Genomic DNA, 15,667 nt, shown 5'->3' on the forward strand with positions numbered 1-15,667 from the left:
GACATTTGTGGTACCGGCAAATAAAGGCGGAGTGAGCGCTCTCGTCTCCCCCCGCCACCTGCTGAACTGCTGATCCCATTATTTCCATTCCACTATAAATACAAATTTACCAGTTCTCTTATAGATCCAATCTTCACATTGCTGCAGCTTTGATACAATAGTGCAATATGTGTGTAGGTTTAGGATTTGGTAAATCACACCATCAAAGTACTTTATCCATCTCCTTGGTTAATTGAGCCCCATTATTCTTTCAATGTGATCTATAATTAATTTTGTCATGCCATTGAATTAAGAATTTCCCTAAAACAGACAATGAAGAAATTAGGTTTCAGGTTGTTGTGGCTGTCATATGGTTCGCTGTAACAGTTTATCAAAAGGGTGCCATCTAATGACTACAAATAAGTAAATACTTTCATCGTTATAAGTATTCGTTATTTGATACAGTAAAATGCCTACATTAAATTTGAATGTGGCTCCTTAAAATAAGCCTTGACTATTGAATATGCAAAATAGCAGTTGTGTTTGATTATGTTGCCTTCAAATTGTAATTGAATCTACTCATTTTTATCATACATTTAAAATGGATTCCCTAAACACTGTCTGTTACTGTCTAATGTCATCTGCTTATTTCACACTCATAAATGCATGTTTCAATCAATAATAGTCACACTAGAAAAAACATGTGTTCTATACTCACTACTATCCGATGGAGGGGTTTCTAGTCGAGTTTGAATGTCGGGGCTGCAAAGCTGTTTACTAATGAATCCAATGAAAGTGTTAAGTGGACTCAACATTTAAATATTTCGGTTAACTATCCTTCTCCGATCTAAAAGGCTTTATATTAAATGTAACATCAAAGGATAACTTGTCCGTTACCTTTGATCTACTGATCAATACAAATCTGACTCAAAGGAATCAAAGGATTGTTGTCTTTTTATTGTTGATATCAGTAAATTAAAGATTGGACAAGATATCTCACGATATTTTATTTACGTTTATTTTATTAGCACCGGCTCCGCTGTGCTGGGACATTTGTGGTACCGGCAAATAAAGGCGGAGTGAGCGCTCCCGCCTCCCCCCGCCACCTCTCTGAACTGCAGACCGAGCAGACAGAGGAACAACATGGACCCAAACACGACCATCCTGCGAGTGAAGAGGAAACGAGGCACCGACCCCGCGGACGCCTTGTTGCTGGCGTGCAAACGGATCCGTCCGGAAACGTCGCCGAGCTCCGGTGAACCCATCCCCGAGCCCGATGAGGCCGAGGTGGAAAACTCCGTCTTCAAACTCGTGGCGACCGTAGCGACACAGGTGAGAGGCCCGCTGCTGGGTTAGCTAGCAACGTCACATGCTAACGTCAACGCTGCTGCTGGCGGAGACATCAGTTACTAGTTAGCTGCAGGTAAATTACACGTCAGGGGGCTCTTCGATACAACCGCACGTTTTTTAAATAAAACCCGCTGGCCCATGTCAAGCTGTGTGTAGCTTCGTGTTGTCGTCGGAGAAGACAACGCGCCGCCTATGCTAGTTGTTGTTAGCATACCATTCACCCTGTTGGCAAACATTAGCCACACATCGGCCCTAATTCGCGTTAGCCTGTGGTGTAGTTAGCTCATCTTGTGTTAAATGGAGCTGTGGCGTGTTTACAGGCCTCGAAAATGATTCGACTTCACCCGGAATCCAAATCAACGGAGAACACACAGAGGCTATGCTAATGTTCTTTACAGAATTAAAAGAAGCAATAAAGTAAAGGCCAGAATCATAAACTAATATCTTAAATAGATGTCATATATAACACGCTGTACCTCCATATTTAGATGGTGATCCTGGCCCCGTCCCACACAGTTCTCAATAAGAATGACAATTGCAATATCATTTCGAGAAATATTTAATGTACTACTAATACAAGTAAGTCAATAAATACATTTTAAATAGTAGAAAAGGGGAAAATAAGTCCAACCTGAGTGTATCACCATGTACAAATTAACTAGTTACATCTTGTGAGTTAAAGGTGTTCGAGTTCACACAATCTGTAAGTCAAGCAAGTGGTCATAATCATAGGGAAGTGCTGTTCGGTCAAAATAAGAAAGGAGCCACCGGGTAGAATGATCGTTTTGGGCTGATCCACAGATGGAAAATTTGATGGATTCCTTTTAGTTTGAGGATCGTCACCATGTCTTCTAATAGGGATGCTGGTGAAGAGGACTCATTTCCATCTTCAGGCCAGAAGGGAACTAAAAGCAATGGCATGTAACTGTTTTGATACAAGATTTTCAGCTGATACTCCCAATCTCGGTAAAACATCAACCCCAAGTCTTTAAAATGTATTTTGATATTCATTTGTGGTTAATTTGGTTTTCTATATACTAGACATCATTGTCTTCTCGTCCCCAGGATGCTCCCGTACAGACCCGGGTCCGACAGGCTCTGGCTAGGCCTCGAGTGGCCCACGCACTGCGCCCCTCTGCCGCCAGTTCTCAACGGATAACTGGGGACCTACGAGGCACTAAGTGGAGCACCCGGAGGGAGGAACGCTACAGAATACTCTCCAGCCACCGCACGGGCCTTCCAAGTCCAGCTGATCAGCAAAGCCTCCAGACAGATGCTCCCGAGAGTGCAGAGGAGTCTGGGAAAGAGCAGGACAAATGTTTGGGTCCTTGTGAAATTCAGGTGGTTGATCTCGAACATGAAGATGTAGAGGAGCAGGGCAAAACCTCTGGCAAGGTGAGTTTAGTTGTTGTTGTGCACTTGAGATGGGTATTATGTGTGTTTGGACTATCAAATTACCACACTGCATAGTCAGATCTCCAGACACAAATTTTTCATTGGTTACACTGTTTTTGGTTTCAGTGAATAAAAACACCTTTTATTTAAACTTCTTTTGTCATTGACCCATACACCTTATTTGAGTATTTCCATTTTAGGAAAAGTTCTTTCTGCTCACTACTTAACTACATTTATTTAACTATTTTGGTTACTTATCATTTGATTTACACAAATACTGGGTGGTATAATAATCTTTAAAACGAAACACATTTTTAAAGAAACCCAGTGGTCTTCACATTTCTTTTACATCTAACATAAAAAAACAATGGCATCAAATAGAAATTTACTTTTGCTCTTCTTAAATGGTATCATCTTGGTTATTTATCATCAAATTAAATATACAGATAATTTCCTTTTGGTTACACCGGAACTGGTGTAATGTGCTATTGATGATCCTTTGCTCCTTCTACTTAATAAAAATTAAAAGAGATAAAAAACCTTGGTACCGGTAGTAGTTGCAGAAGATAAAGAGTGGAGAACTTTGATGAACTGCTGCAACAGCTGGCACTAAGGTATTAGTTTCTTGTCTTCAGTATTTAAGTTGTGGACGCTCCTGTTTTTTAAAGGTCCCACCTTTTTTTCTGTAAACAGTCCCAGCTGTGCTCATTTGGTTCATTAATTGAGTGTAGCTCAAAGTCGTCAACATATCCTTTTAAAGACAAAAGTGATCACTGGCTAACATACATTAACAAAATCTACAAATATACTTTCAATCCCACTGGATTGAAGAGGAAAGTCTTCTTGTATAACTGCTCCACATGACATTGTCAGGAGAACACATTCTTATTGTTTAGATGTGTAAATGTTGAAAGCTAAAGAGTGAACAAAATTACCATGGTCCAAAAAAATAAAACCCACTATTTCACCTAGAAACATTTCTGTCAAACCTGTTACACATGTGCCTGTTCTTCCATACCCTCAGAGGAAGAACACAATGGTCACAGCCAATGTGCAATACTTCCCATTAATAATCTAGACAGACTACCCGCCATATTTGTATTTGTCCCACCACTGTTTCATAATGAACCAAAAACAGTTTTTAGACTTCTCGTAACATAAGAGATCTCTAACTTGGTGTCTGCTGCGCTGCTTGCTGTCTTTTCAATCGCACTATCACGCTACTGCTACTTTGTGTGCCTGCATGCTACCTCCTGCTCGCACTATGGTCCTAAACGTTTTAACCATCCGCTTATAGTTTCAGGTGCAGTTGTGGCATGCACGGCAGTTCTCTTTCACTCACCAAAACGTATCTTTCTCTCTTCAGTCTTTACCAATCACTCTGACTGTGAATGGCTTACCTTCTTACACATGCACCGCTGTCTTGCACACAGGAGCAGAGAAAGAGAATTCACACATTTTATTTTTAATACCAGACTTCACTACCCATCTCTAGCTTTAACTGCCTTGATTTATCTGATCCATATAATGTAAGGCATTGGGAAACATTTCTAATATGTAAGATGTATCAACAGTAATTAACTATCTTTTTGTCCTCCATCTTACTAAAGACGTGCTCTGACCCAGAAGTGATCCTGTGTAACAGCACAAAGATGCTGCGTGAGCGTCTGTGCATATCTGGAGAGAGGCTGGATGGTGATCAGCGTGGGCAGGACGATGACTACGTCTACGACCTTTACTACCAGGAAACCATCACACCAGGGTGGATTCAGGACATCCTGTCTGTCAGGGCCTACGCCGATGAGGGAGAACTGGTGTGTGTTGATGGATGGACAGACAGATGAATGAATGCTGAAATCGGAGTGAGTGAATGGGTGAAATGGAGAGTAGACAAGGGGGGGAGGGGGAGGAGTCTGATTTCCCAGATATAATAACTGGGAAATTTGTATTTGGATGAATCAGCAAATGTCAAATGGCTTTACAGGCCAACCTGTAATTTCTGTGGATACCGTCTGACTTATTTTTCTTTATGTTATTAACTCTGAGTAGTGGCTCTGAATTACGACTTCAGTCCCATTGTAAACTTGTTTGTCCATATGTTGCATTTCTTGCAGTCTAATGTTTTTAGCCTCAAAATTCCCAACACAAAACTTGATAAGATTACATTTTAAGTGTTCAGAAGGTGACTCAGAATTCAGGCTTAAGCTTGAAATGAAACAGGCTTTTTCTTTATCATAAACAACGTCTCAATCAATAATCAATAACAAGTAAACAAAAACCAGGCTTTCAAAGGAGTTGTCATCTGTCCCAGGTGCCTGACCTTGTGGTTCATGAAGAGGAGGTGTATGAAGATGAGGATGATGAAAACGAGGAAGGCAACTGGAGGAACGACTACCCTGATGAGGGAAGTGATGCAGACAGTGACAGAGAGGAGCGCTATGGTGGTATGTGTTCATTCACTGATTTTCAGGCTTCATTGTCTGCAAGATGGGGTCCAGACTTTCTCCAGAGTTTTCTTTTCTTCTTTTTCTTTTCTTTTTTTTTTTTTTTTTTTATGCTCTCACATACAGCCTCTCCGAGATTATGTGGAGTTCATATCTGAAAGCGGATTTAATGTTCACCTTTCCAGCAGTTCTACTTGTAAAATGCTATTTTTACAGGTATAAACATCTGCAATTCAATTTTAGAATAATTCCAGTTTCAGATGCCTCATATTTGATTCTGACTTGTCATAATCCAAGTTGAAGATGTATTTAATTCATAACAGTATGGTGTTGTGTTTATGACTAGTCAGATTTAAATTGTGTTTATCAGAAACGGGAATGCAAAATTATAGGAAACTATAGTATAATTCAACTGAATAGATTTCTTTGAGGAAATAGCACATGAATTACGAAAGTTCTTACTATGTAATTACATACGTTGAAATTAATTTTAAAAAAAGTAGAATCAGAATCAAAGTTATTGTTTTGGTTATTTAGAATGAAGTAATATAAATCTTATATTGAAAATTCTTACTCGTTACAGTAAAAGTATGACTAGTCAAAATGACGTTGCAGTGGATTGTGGATAAGCACGCTTAACACACACGTTCAGCGAGGTCAGACACTGATGTTGAACTAAAGGGCCTGGTTCGCCATCTCTGTTCTAGTTCAGCCTAAAGGTGTTGGATGGGGTTTGCGTCAGGGCTCTGTGCAGCTCTGTCAAGTTCTTCCAGACCAACCCCAGCCAATGTCATGCCTTTATGGACCGTGATTTGTGTGCTGGGGCCAAGTTATGCTGAAACAGAAAATTACCTTCTCCAAACTGTTCCCACAAAGTTGAAAGCATAGAATTGTCCAAAATGACTTGGTCGGCTGAAGCAAGTTATTCCCTTCACTGGAACTAAGGGGCCTAGTCCAACCTAAGGCAATGGGTTTATCCCAATGGGTTTGTCCATATAGTGTATTTATTAAAGTCTGTAGTTTTTAGTTTTTTAAAACCCTTCAATACCAAAGCCTGTATAGTCAGAAGCTCCATTAGCTTGAGTATGTGCTGCAGCTCTGTTATTTGCTTGTACATGATATACTTAGGAACTAAACTCTGTCCTTCCTGTCACTGATTGGCTGATGTGTGTCTCATGTATGCAGGCTACATGGAGGAGGACCACTCATACAGCCGGAGGAGCTGGGAGCACTACCAGAGGGAAGTGCTGCATGAGCTTGGCCGCAATGGGGAAGTTGGCCGTGAGGATGATGAGGATGACGATGGAGACCAACTTCATTCTGATTGATCTAACCACTAACCTGCACCTTTTCAGTGGATCTTCCCAAAGCCCTCTCCACACATAATGCCATACTCCACAGATGTCTGTGTAGATGAGAGTCGAGGGAAACACCGATGCTTAAGTGGCACAGAATATGATGGAAACATACCAGGAAAAAATCCTATCTCCTATTATGTGGGGTACTCATCAGATTTTATTATTGCGTTCCTAATTTCTGGTAAAATTGGCTCCAACATCCTTTTAATACATGCTATATTTTCAAAGACTTCAGTTTTTATGTGCCAAAGTATTATAATGTAACTGAGCCTCAAAGATCCTAAACAAAAATACAAATTTCACGCATCACATACAGTATATCTGACGCATCTCTTTACTACACAGATTCTGGAGGGGTTGCTGTTATTTCCAAAAGGTCCAGCGTCTTATTTTTTTTTTTACTGTGGTGGAGTGAAGTTTGCGTGTGTGTGTTTGTTCAAAGTGGATGTGTGTTAGAAATGTTGCACATTAGTGTGATATGCCTCGTATGCTTTGTGCCGTTAACAATTCTGTGAGCGACGTGTGTCGGGCAATGTGTGGTTGCAATTTAGGGTGTTTGCATTTTTTTTCGCATGGTAGTGTGTGTACGTATAACTGTGCGTGTTAGATTTTTTGCATAATGTGGAAAGCGTGGTGCACCATATTTGTTGTGGGTGTGTGTGAGATTGTTTAGTTCCTAATTTCCCGCTGAAATTCAGATTGTTTCTCTTGGATACTTGTTGACTTTCACTTTTGTAAATATGTAGATGTGTATAAAAGGAAAGCTTTCAAAATAAACTTAAAACATGTCAGTGTCAACTCTTTTTCCTGCATGATGTAAACACAAACTGGTGTACTTACAGAATGTATTCATATTTCTGATATGCATATATAAGGCAGGCTAATCTAATCAAAACTTCCGTATGAAGAATAAATCAATCTCAGTGATTCACCCTAACCCTAACCCTAACCCTTCATTCTCATTATTGCTGGTGTAGTTGATGTATGGAGTTACTGTCCTGAGGCAATGCCATGTTCTTTCATTTTGAGGTAGTCCATTGAGAGGTGAATGTGAACCAAATCTGGTCTGAAATGGTGATACTTGTTTTGAATTGTCATAACTCAGGAATACAATCTTAGAATCAGCTCATCTTGAAAACATTCCTTTCTTATCTATTAGAAGCTCGGCTACCCTGACCTGTCAGCAGCAGACAGGATGCCCTGAGGAGCAGATGGTGTTTGATTGATAATTAAAATTAAATTGACAGTCTATAAAACTGCACTGCAGGAAACCGCCTTTAATTTCCTACATTACTGCACGAGCTTCAATCTGCCCAATGTTCATACAGTGAAATATATCCATATAAATGTTAGCAAAAGGTAATAAAAACTGGTTTATCAACAGACTGGATTCTGCAGACTAAACCCACCTCAGCCTTTTGACAAACTTTAACCGCAAACATAGGTCACATGGTAGAAAAGCATATTTCCCGCATATATCAACTTCAGAGAAGGAGTATCTCTATCTCGCCACGTTGACAATTTTTGGATCTGCTTCAAAAGTCCTCCCCCACCACTCCAGAAACATACAAATACAAATGCAGATGAAAGCATAACCTTCGGTTGGAGGTAAAATGGCACCAAACTGACATTAAGGCAATGACATTAGTACGATGATCCAACATCTTCAGTTGGCAGCTTACAAAACATGTTCTTCCCTTAGTTCAGGGGTGTCCAAACTCCGACCCGCGGGCCAACTGCGGCCAGCCATCCATTTTTAATTGGCAAAAAAAAAAAATACTAAAAATTTTTGAAACTAACAATTTAGTAGCACTTAAATGGCACTTACTTATAGCACTTTGTAGTTTTGCTTTATGTTTGAAGAAATTGTTCTTTCTTTATTCTTGTTGTTTTGGGTTTGTACCCTCAGGGTTGAATGCAATTATTGTAAGTTGCTTCGGATACAAGCGTCAGCTAAATGAAATGTAATGTAATGTAACGGACTATCGCCCACTGTATTGCACTTCTCAGTTTAGACACTAGGTGGCGCCCAACTCACCCCTGACCTGCCAGTTGTCCCTCAGAACGCTGCCACGCCCCCCTGCCCTGGAGCACACTGTCAACAGTCAGCTCCAGGGCAGGGGGGCGTGGCAGCTTGAGTGTCCCAGTTCTTCGTATTTTTTTCAGAATGTGGCCCTCGGGATAAAAAGTTTGGACACCCCTGCCTTAGTTCATTCAGAAAGTGGACAGACGGTTAACAGTACTTAAATCCTCAGGCGAGAACAATCACATATACCTCTCACAATATCTTTCAATTACAACGATCTAAATCCATTAAATAGAATCTACTTATGAGGTTGCTGTGGTCGTGTGCACAGACCTGTAAAATCTCACAGGCACAAGGCATTTGTATAACTATTACCTGTAAACCAATAGGACAGATAATCATAACGAAAGTCACTATACGTCATCAAATAGTGTGATGAAGAAATCAAACTGTGTGTGACAGTACTCACAACATGAAATACGACACAGAGAACTGTGTGGACTGAGCGTTGAAATCCTTGCAGGTCCTTGAATTCCAAGAAATAAAACTGTGAGTGATCATGTGCATCTGTGGCAGCATTTTCAGTGTTGTAAACTAGTCAGTGAAATCGGAGAGCCTCAGAGTGGTGCACAGTCTGAAGCAATAATAAATGGTAGTCATAAATCCTTTTTCCACAGCAGAATCCCTGGCCAGTTCCCTCTGGTGACTGTCAGCTCTGAGGCAGCCGAGGCTGCTGGGTAAAGTTTTGAAACCCACTGGGTGCTATTCACCTTTGTCGCTCTCTGTGAGCACGCAGTAGCAGGTGCGCTGGGTGAGGTGAGTCACAGAACCTGCACACACAGAATGAGACAGAGCACATATGGTCACATTATCATTCATGTATAACATACTCATTGATGAACGGTGCCAGTGAGACGACAATGTGCCGGTCACCCTAGGGTGCTGGGTTGTGTGGTGAAACTCACGCAGCAGCTTGGTGATGATAGGTGGACGCTTGGACTCCGGTAAGTAGACTCCCATGAAGTAGACAGGGATTCCTGACAGGGCAATGGCGATGCCGATCAGAGAGTTGACGGTGTCGCTGTAAAGAGGCACGGCCACCAGGAAGATGGCACACATACAGAACACCACCGGGAACAATATAGACAGCTGTGGAGAGAAGAATGAAGACCGAGAATGTGAGCACTTTATTTACCGTATAATTTCTAAATCTGTGCAGGTTTTCCTCCTTAATTATATGTAATAATGTATATGGGGGTTTAATTTGTATTATCTTATAAAAGAAGTGGTGAATCATTTTATGATCAATATGAGGTTGAGATGTTTATGTTGCAAAACAGTATTGAACCTCTCCACTATGATATCCTTTTTTATTCATGATGAGAGTATGGTTATTGATTATCACTTCAATTAAAATCCTGCACACGCTCTCCTATTAGAACCCAGATAATTATATGAATGGCTGGAAGCTGCTCTCACCTTGAGAGGTCTGGGTCTGTCGGGCTCCTTCCAGCGGAGGTAGAGCTGCCCGGCGATGGACAGACCCATGAAGAACCAGTAGCTGAAGCTGTAGTAGTTGATGAGTTGGAAGACGTCCTCCACTGTCAGGTAGATCAGTGACATGACACACTGGACATAGGGAGAAAAGCAGTGATGCACTTGTTAATGATACTATAAATATATATATATTACATATATATCCTATATATAGGACATAACTATATACGTAACTGATCCATGTTCATACATTGAAGATGAGAGCAGGGATCGGAGTGAATCTCTGGATGTGGATCATGGACAGAGTATTTGGAAGGTGGCCCTCACGGGAGCCCACAAAGAACAACCTAGACACAATAAACAGAAATTAAAACAGAAAATATGCACCAGACAAAACAATAGTCTGTTGTAGATTAACCCCTTTGCCACTGTGTGTGTTTCCGTTTGTGTGTTCTACCTGGATGCGGCGATAATGGAGGCGTTGAGGCCTCCATAGCAGGACAGAGCCACAGCGATGGGGATGATCCAGCTCATCACACCCAGTGTGTTATCTGCAAATGTCTGAACCAGACACATACACTGGTTTACTAGTTTCAGCTCTCACACACACACACACACACACAAAGGGGTCAAAGTGAAGTGTGCTTACCACTGCCACTGCGTCACTCGCCAGTATAGCACTAACATCCAGAACAGCATAGTAGGCCACATTGGTGAGGATGTAGATGATGGTGACAATGGGCATCGAGATGGCGATCGCTAATGGCAGGTTCCTGCAGTGACAGGACACCGGATCAGTATCAAACTGATATGAGGAAAGTCAAAAGAGAGAAACAAGGATAAATCACCTTTCTGGGTTTTTGATCTCCTCTGTAACAAAGTTGAGGGTGTCCCAGCCCGAGTATGAGAAGAGGGCGGAGTAGAGCGCCAGTGCAATGTTCCCGGGATCTGTAGAGGATCCCTGAAAGGAGGACTCAAAGTTGGATGTGTAACCTAAGACACAGACACAACAATTAAAAGAACAGTAGGTGATGTTGTTATTGCATCCATATAAAGAAAGAGATGATGAAACATTGATATATGACAGTTCTACTGCTGTAGTTGAGTCCTCATGACTCCTCTGAAACGTTCTGTTTCAGTCCCCACTTTTCTACAATGACAGCCCATGAAAACATGTTATGACTCATACTATGATGACCAGGGCTGAATACAGTTCATGCCAGTAGATATTTAACTACAGCCAATAAGTTATCAGAGCCATTCCTTTCATTTCTACCTGGGCTACAAATTATTTAAATTATTATTCTTCACATAACAGAATGTTGTGCACAAACACACCCTGGCACAGCTTGACGATGCCGGTGGCGATGATGACGATGAGGGCCGCCACCTTGGCGTAGGTGAAGACGTCTTGAACGCGGGTTCCCCACTTCACATAGGCAGAGTTGACGAATGTCAGTAGGCCTGTGGAGACAGTAATAGTAGTTAATGGGATCAGGTAGATCAGCAAGCAGCAGTGGATCAGGGTAGATCGAATGTACTCACACACGCACGCTGCAGCGAGGAGCCTGGACCCTACGTACGGTGGCTCACATGTCGGGAAGAGCGGCTGCACCAGGTAGTTTGCAAACGTTATGGCGATGACCGCCTGACTGGTGGGCTCAATGATCAACAAAGATGTCCACAAGCGAATAAACGCCAGAAAGCCGCCAAAGGACTCCAGGATGTATGCATAGGATGCTCCTGATTTGGTGATGGTGGTGCCCAGCTCGGCGTAGCAGAGGGCCCCCACGACAGAAAACAGCCCTCCGATCACCCAGATGACCAGGGACAGCCCGTATGAAGCGCTGTAGATCAGCACGCCCTTTGGGGAGACGAAGATTCCAGAGCCGATCATGTTTCCCACGATAAGGCTGACACCGTTGAGCAGCGAGATCTCCTTCTTCAGCTGCATGCTCTCTTGGGGGGCCTCCACAACATTGGAGGATTGGCCATTCATCCTCGTGGATTCCTCATGGTCGGCCATTGCGCCGTCGTCTCAGCGGAGAGAGGACAGGCCTGCTGTGGACAGTACGGGCCCTGGTCTCTTTCTAAAAAAAACTCTGGAACAACCTGTTCAAGACATTTGAAAGTCAGTGTTGATGCGTTAAAGATGGTGAGTCAGAAAACTATCTTTTATCTCTAATGTATCAAACACTGGTAAAAGGATGAGCAGGTAACAGAGGTGAACAGGTAGTGGGAGGAGAAACACAATGTGAGGTTATCTTTAGGGTAAGACTAGGCAGAGACCACACAACTTTCTTAAAGGATGTGGTAAGAGTCAGGAAGAACCCATTAAATGTTGATCACGATCTGCATCAGCATTGACCACTTTCTTTGACATTGCGAGATAGGGCGTCTCTCAATATGTTTCCACAGGGAATATGCAGAGATCTTGATGAAAAGAAATCAGGCATACTTAGGGAACTGTTGGGTCTTGGCAGTGGTGTGGGCTTAATTCTAGTTTAAGAATATACTATAAAGCTGAGGCTGACTCAGCAGGTGGTAATGCTCAGTTACCAGTCACCCAATCCTGTCCATGCAAAACGTCAACAAAACCTTGCAACTGAAACATAAAAACATAGCACAGTTAAACTGTGCTATGTTTTAATCTCTTCAATTGAGTCAAACACATTTCAAGGTGATCGTGTCTCAAACTCACACAACAAACTAAATCCTGTAATAACCTGAGATTGTTGAGAGAGGTCTCACAAGTGATGTCAGTCGGATCAAGTACCTCTCCTGCCATGACTTACGGTGAAAAAGAGAAATATAAGTAAAGTGGCATCATGTCAGAGAACAGTGCGAACTATCTGCAGGCCGGAGAGGTGACATACGAGCAGAGGAAGGGCTGTGTGTGGAATGCAGGTGTGGAATGTCTAATTTATACGTTAACAACATGAGTACAAACTGGACTAAGGGGCCACTTGACATCGTGTGCTGGGTCAACTTGCACATCTCAGTTCGACCAATCAGCATCTCTTCCTTATGTGCGTAACTCACCAGCAGGTGAATTATCTGATGACAACAGACCAATCAATAACTCAGACAATCTCACTGCTGTTTGAATTTGAATCTCATTAGTCAACTAAAACGCGTATAAAGACAGAGGAAACGCCCTGTACTGCGGCTGTTTGCCTAGAGTGTGAGTGTGTGTGTGTGTGTGTGTGTGTTTGTGTGTGTGTGTGTGTGTGCATGTGCACTTGTGTAAACGTGTGTGCTTTAGCCTGTATAACCTGTGAAACACTACACATCTCAGTAAACCATGTCTCACTTCCAGTGCTGGAACACAGGAGCAGCCAAGCGTGGATGTCTAACAAGTGTTTAATACCATTGCGCTGATATCCCTGATTTTACTTTGGCCTTGATTTTTGACCACCAACTTTCTCTCTCTCTCTGAGGTTTTTCTAATGCCGACCTACAAGTGGCCAAAAATAACCACAAGTGACAAAGGGAAGCAGAGTGTAATGTAGAGTAAATCATTGACTAATGTTGAGAAGAGGTCCACTACTGTGCAGTGATGGTCTGAGATCGGCTTGAAGACAATCATTTATCTTAACTTTTACTCAATTAACCGATTGCCAGGAACTCAATCAACATTTACCTTTCAAGCAAATACGCTGTTTATCTTGTTTTGTTTTCATGGAATAACTTTGGAGCTTTCTTTGACTATTTTCTTAAAATGTACAGACCAAACAACAAATCGATTAATGTCGAAACTAATCAGCAGATTCATCGATAACAAGACATAAAGATTCCTTTGATCTTTGACCACTGACACTGTCACTGCATCAAAGGATTCATGGTCCATGTATGTCCGCGATACAGAATATCGTGTTTTAATGGCGTGTTTTTAAACTTTGATGCCAAGCCACGGTCACACCGTGTGATGAAAAATCGATCTATGAGTTGGTTTGTTTCTCCATCTTGTTGTGATGACAATCATCTCAATTTGAAGTTGATCTGATGAAAGCCCCAGTACAAGTACCTCAAAGTAAAAATGTGGAATATGGCCAAAATGGCCACTAAATGCAAAATAGCAGGCCCTCTGTTGCGTTTTTCCCATTTCACCTAAAGACTTTTTTGTTTGTCTGGTCATGATACACCTGTGTATCGATTTTTGTGAAGATCGGTCAATGTGAACATGTTCCGGGGGTCTCGGGGCGCCGTTGAACCATTTTGCCACGCCCATTGTACATTTTCACCACTTTCTATCTTTCTGCAAATGTTGGTAATGATTTAACCATATTAAAGCCCTCAAAAAGCCAATTCATTTGCCTGAATAATAATAATAATCCTTACAATTTCAGTAGGGCCTCACGTCTGTCAGTGCCTGTCCGTGCTCGGGCCCTAATAATATAGACTGTCACGACGAAGAAAGGCACTGTATTGCTTCCAGGAGCCGGCGTTGTGTCACTTCCGCTTATCACTTTCAAAATAAAGTCTCAATTATGCCGTAGTGGAAAAAAGTTGCATTTCTCTTTCTTTGTCTCCAAATATTATAGTGTACATGTCAAGTCTAATTTCTGATGGATGACAAAAACAAAGTTTTAAGTGGAGAATAACCGGTTGGGGGGGATCAAGGGAGCGGCTCGATCCACAGCAATAACAAAGAGCACAAATCCAGATGTGCTGTTATCAGACCAAATCGAGATCAATGTTGTTACAGCGGTTATAACACATGTTAGGAGACGTTCCAGCTGACCGGCTGAGGACAGGTCCCAGCTTCTTCTTTGTTTTGATCCAGTCGGACCAGCCCCAGGGCTCCGGACAAATAACATGTCCACCTCAGTATAAACACACACGGGCCATCACCGCCTCCTCACCGCCGGCTCTGCCTCGGCTCTCTGCGGGGTTTCAGCTCGCCTCAGCCGGTGCGGACGGACGGGACTTCCCGGTCTTTGTCTACATTATCGGGACACACGGAGACGTGGTCCCGCTGCGGCAGAGAGCAGCTCCTCCTCGGGGGGCAAAACACATTTTGCGGTGGGTTTCATTCTGTCTCTGAGTGTTGTCTTACCTGAGCTGCTGGGTCCGTGTCCGTCCTCCTCCCGGGAGAGCGAGGGTTCACATCCACACACGGTCCGCAGACAGATGCTCCATCATCTGCTGCTGCTGCTGATAATGTTCGGAACACACGTCATGTGACGCTGCTGCGCCTATAGGAGCGTGGCGTGACCTTACTATATACAGTCTACGGGTGGGACATGCAACCGCGTGTGTGTGTGTGTGGATTATTTTCGGAACAGATGAGTTCCTCACTCATTGAAAATACATTTGGTCAGACATTGAGACCCCAGCACATACAGCAACGAGGGTCAATGAAGGCATCGCTGTCTGAGGAGGCTTATAAGCGTGTGTGTGTGTGTGTGTGTGCGTGTGTGTGTGTGTGTGTGTGTGTGTGTGTGTGTGTGTGTGCGTGTGTGTGTGTGTGTGTGTGTGTGTGTGTGTGTGTGTGTGTGTGTGTAGGTAGGAAGTATATGTTGAATGTTTAAGAATGACTATAGAAGAAAAAGAAAAGCAAGAAAAGCTCAAAAGTTTTGGTATCATAAAAAGAACAGTAAGCACTTCATCCATAT

At 42.4% G+C, this 15,667-nt stretch overlaps 2 protein-coding genes across 2 annotated transcripts; one reads left to right on the forward strand and one right to left on the reverse strand.

The window, feature by feature from the left end:
* The first annotated feature begins 1,097 nt into the window (after positions 1-1,097).
* Positions 1,098-7,324, forward strand: slc7a6os (solute carrier family 7 member 6 opposite strand). Its single transcript, XM_061068485.1, has 5 exons — positions 1,098-1,311; positions 2,395-2,724; positions 4,335-4,538; positions 5,036-5,168; positions 6,354-7,324. Exons 1-5 carry the CDS (start codon positions 1,123-1,125, stop codon positions 6,494-6,496), a joined length of 999 nt encoding a protein of 332 aa, XP_060924468.1. The 5' UTR covers positions 1,098-1,122; the 3' UTR covers positions 6,497-7,324.
* A 1,351-nt stretch (positions 7,325-8,675) lies between these two features.
* On the reverse strand, positions 8,676-12,075 carry slc7a6 (solute carrier family 7 member 6). Its single transcript, XM_061068302.1, has 9 exons — positions 11,595-12,075; positions 11,388-11,513; positions 10,898-11,042; positions 10,699-10,822; positions 10,507-10,610; positions 10,300-10,396; positions 10,032-10,181; positions 9,518-9,701; positions 8,676-9,382 (listed from the first exon to the last, which is right to left on the reverse strand). The coding sequence occupies exons 1-9, from the start codon at positions 12,073-12,075 to the stop codon at positions 9,315-9,317; spliced, it is 1,479 nt and encodes a 492-aa protein (XP_060924285.1). The 3' UTR covers positions 8,676-9,314.
* Between the last annotated feature and the right edge of the window lie 3,592 nt (positions 12,076-15,667).

The sequence above is a fragment of the Limanda limanda genome, chromosome 3 (genome assembly GCF_963576545.1).
Source record: "Limanda limanda chromosome 3, fLimLim1.1, whole genome shotgun sequence".
In the NCBI taxonomy this organism is placed as follows: domain Eukaryota; kingdom Metazoa; phylum Chordata; class Actinopteri; order Pleuronectiformes; family Pleuronectidae; genus Limanda; species Limanda limanda.

Coding starts and splice junctions, on each gene's coding strand:
- slc7a6os (XM_061068485.1), top strand. CDS start 1,123: ATGGACCCAAACACGACCATCCTGCGAGTGAAGAGGAAACGAGGCACC. Junction 1,312..2,394: donor TGGCGACCGTAGCGACACAG/GTGAGAGGCCCG, acceptor TCTCGTCCCCAG/GATGCTCCCGTACAGACCCG. Junction 2,725..4,334: donor AGGGCAAAACCTCTGGCAAG/GTGAGTTTAGTT, acceptor ATCTTACTAAAG/ACGTGCTCTGACCCAGAAGT.
- slc7a6 (XM_061068302.1), bottom strand. CDS start 12,075: ATGGCCGACCATGAGGAATCCACGAGGATGAATGGCCAATCCTCCAAT. Junction 10,182..10,299: donor TCCCTGCTCTCATCTTCAAT/GTATGAACATGG, acceptor CCCTATGTCCAG/TGTGTCATGTCACTGATCTA. Junction 9,383..9,517: donor TATCATCACCAAGCTGCTGC/GTGAGTTTCACC, acceptor CTGTGTGTGCAG/GTTCTGTGACTCACCTCACC.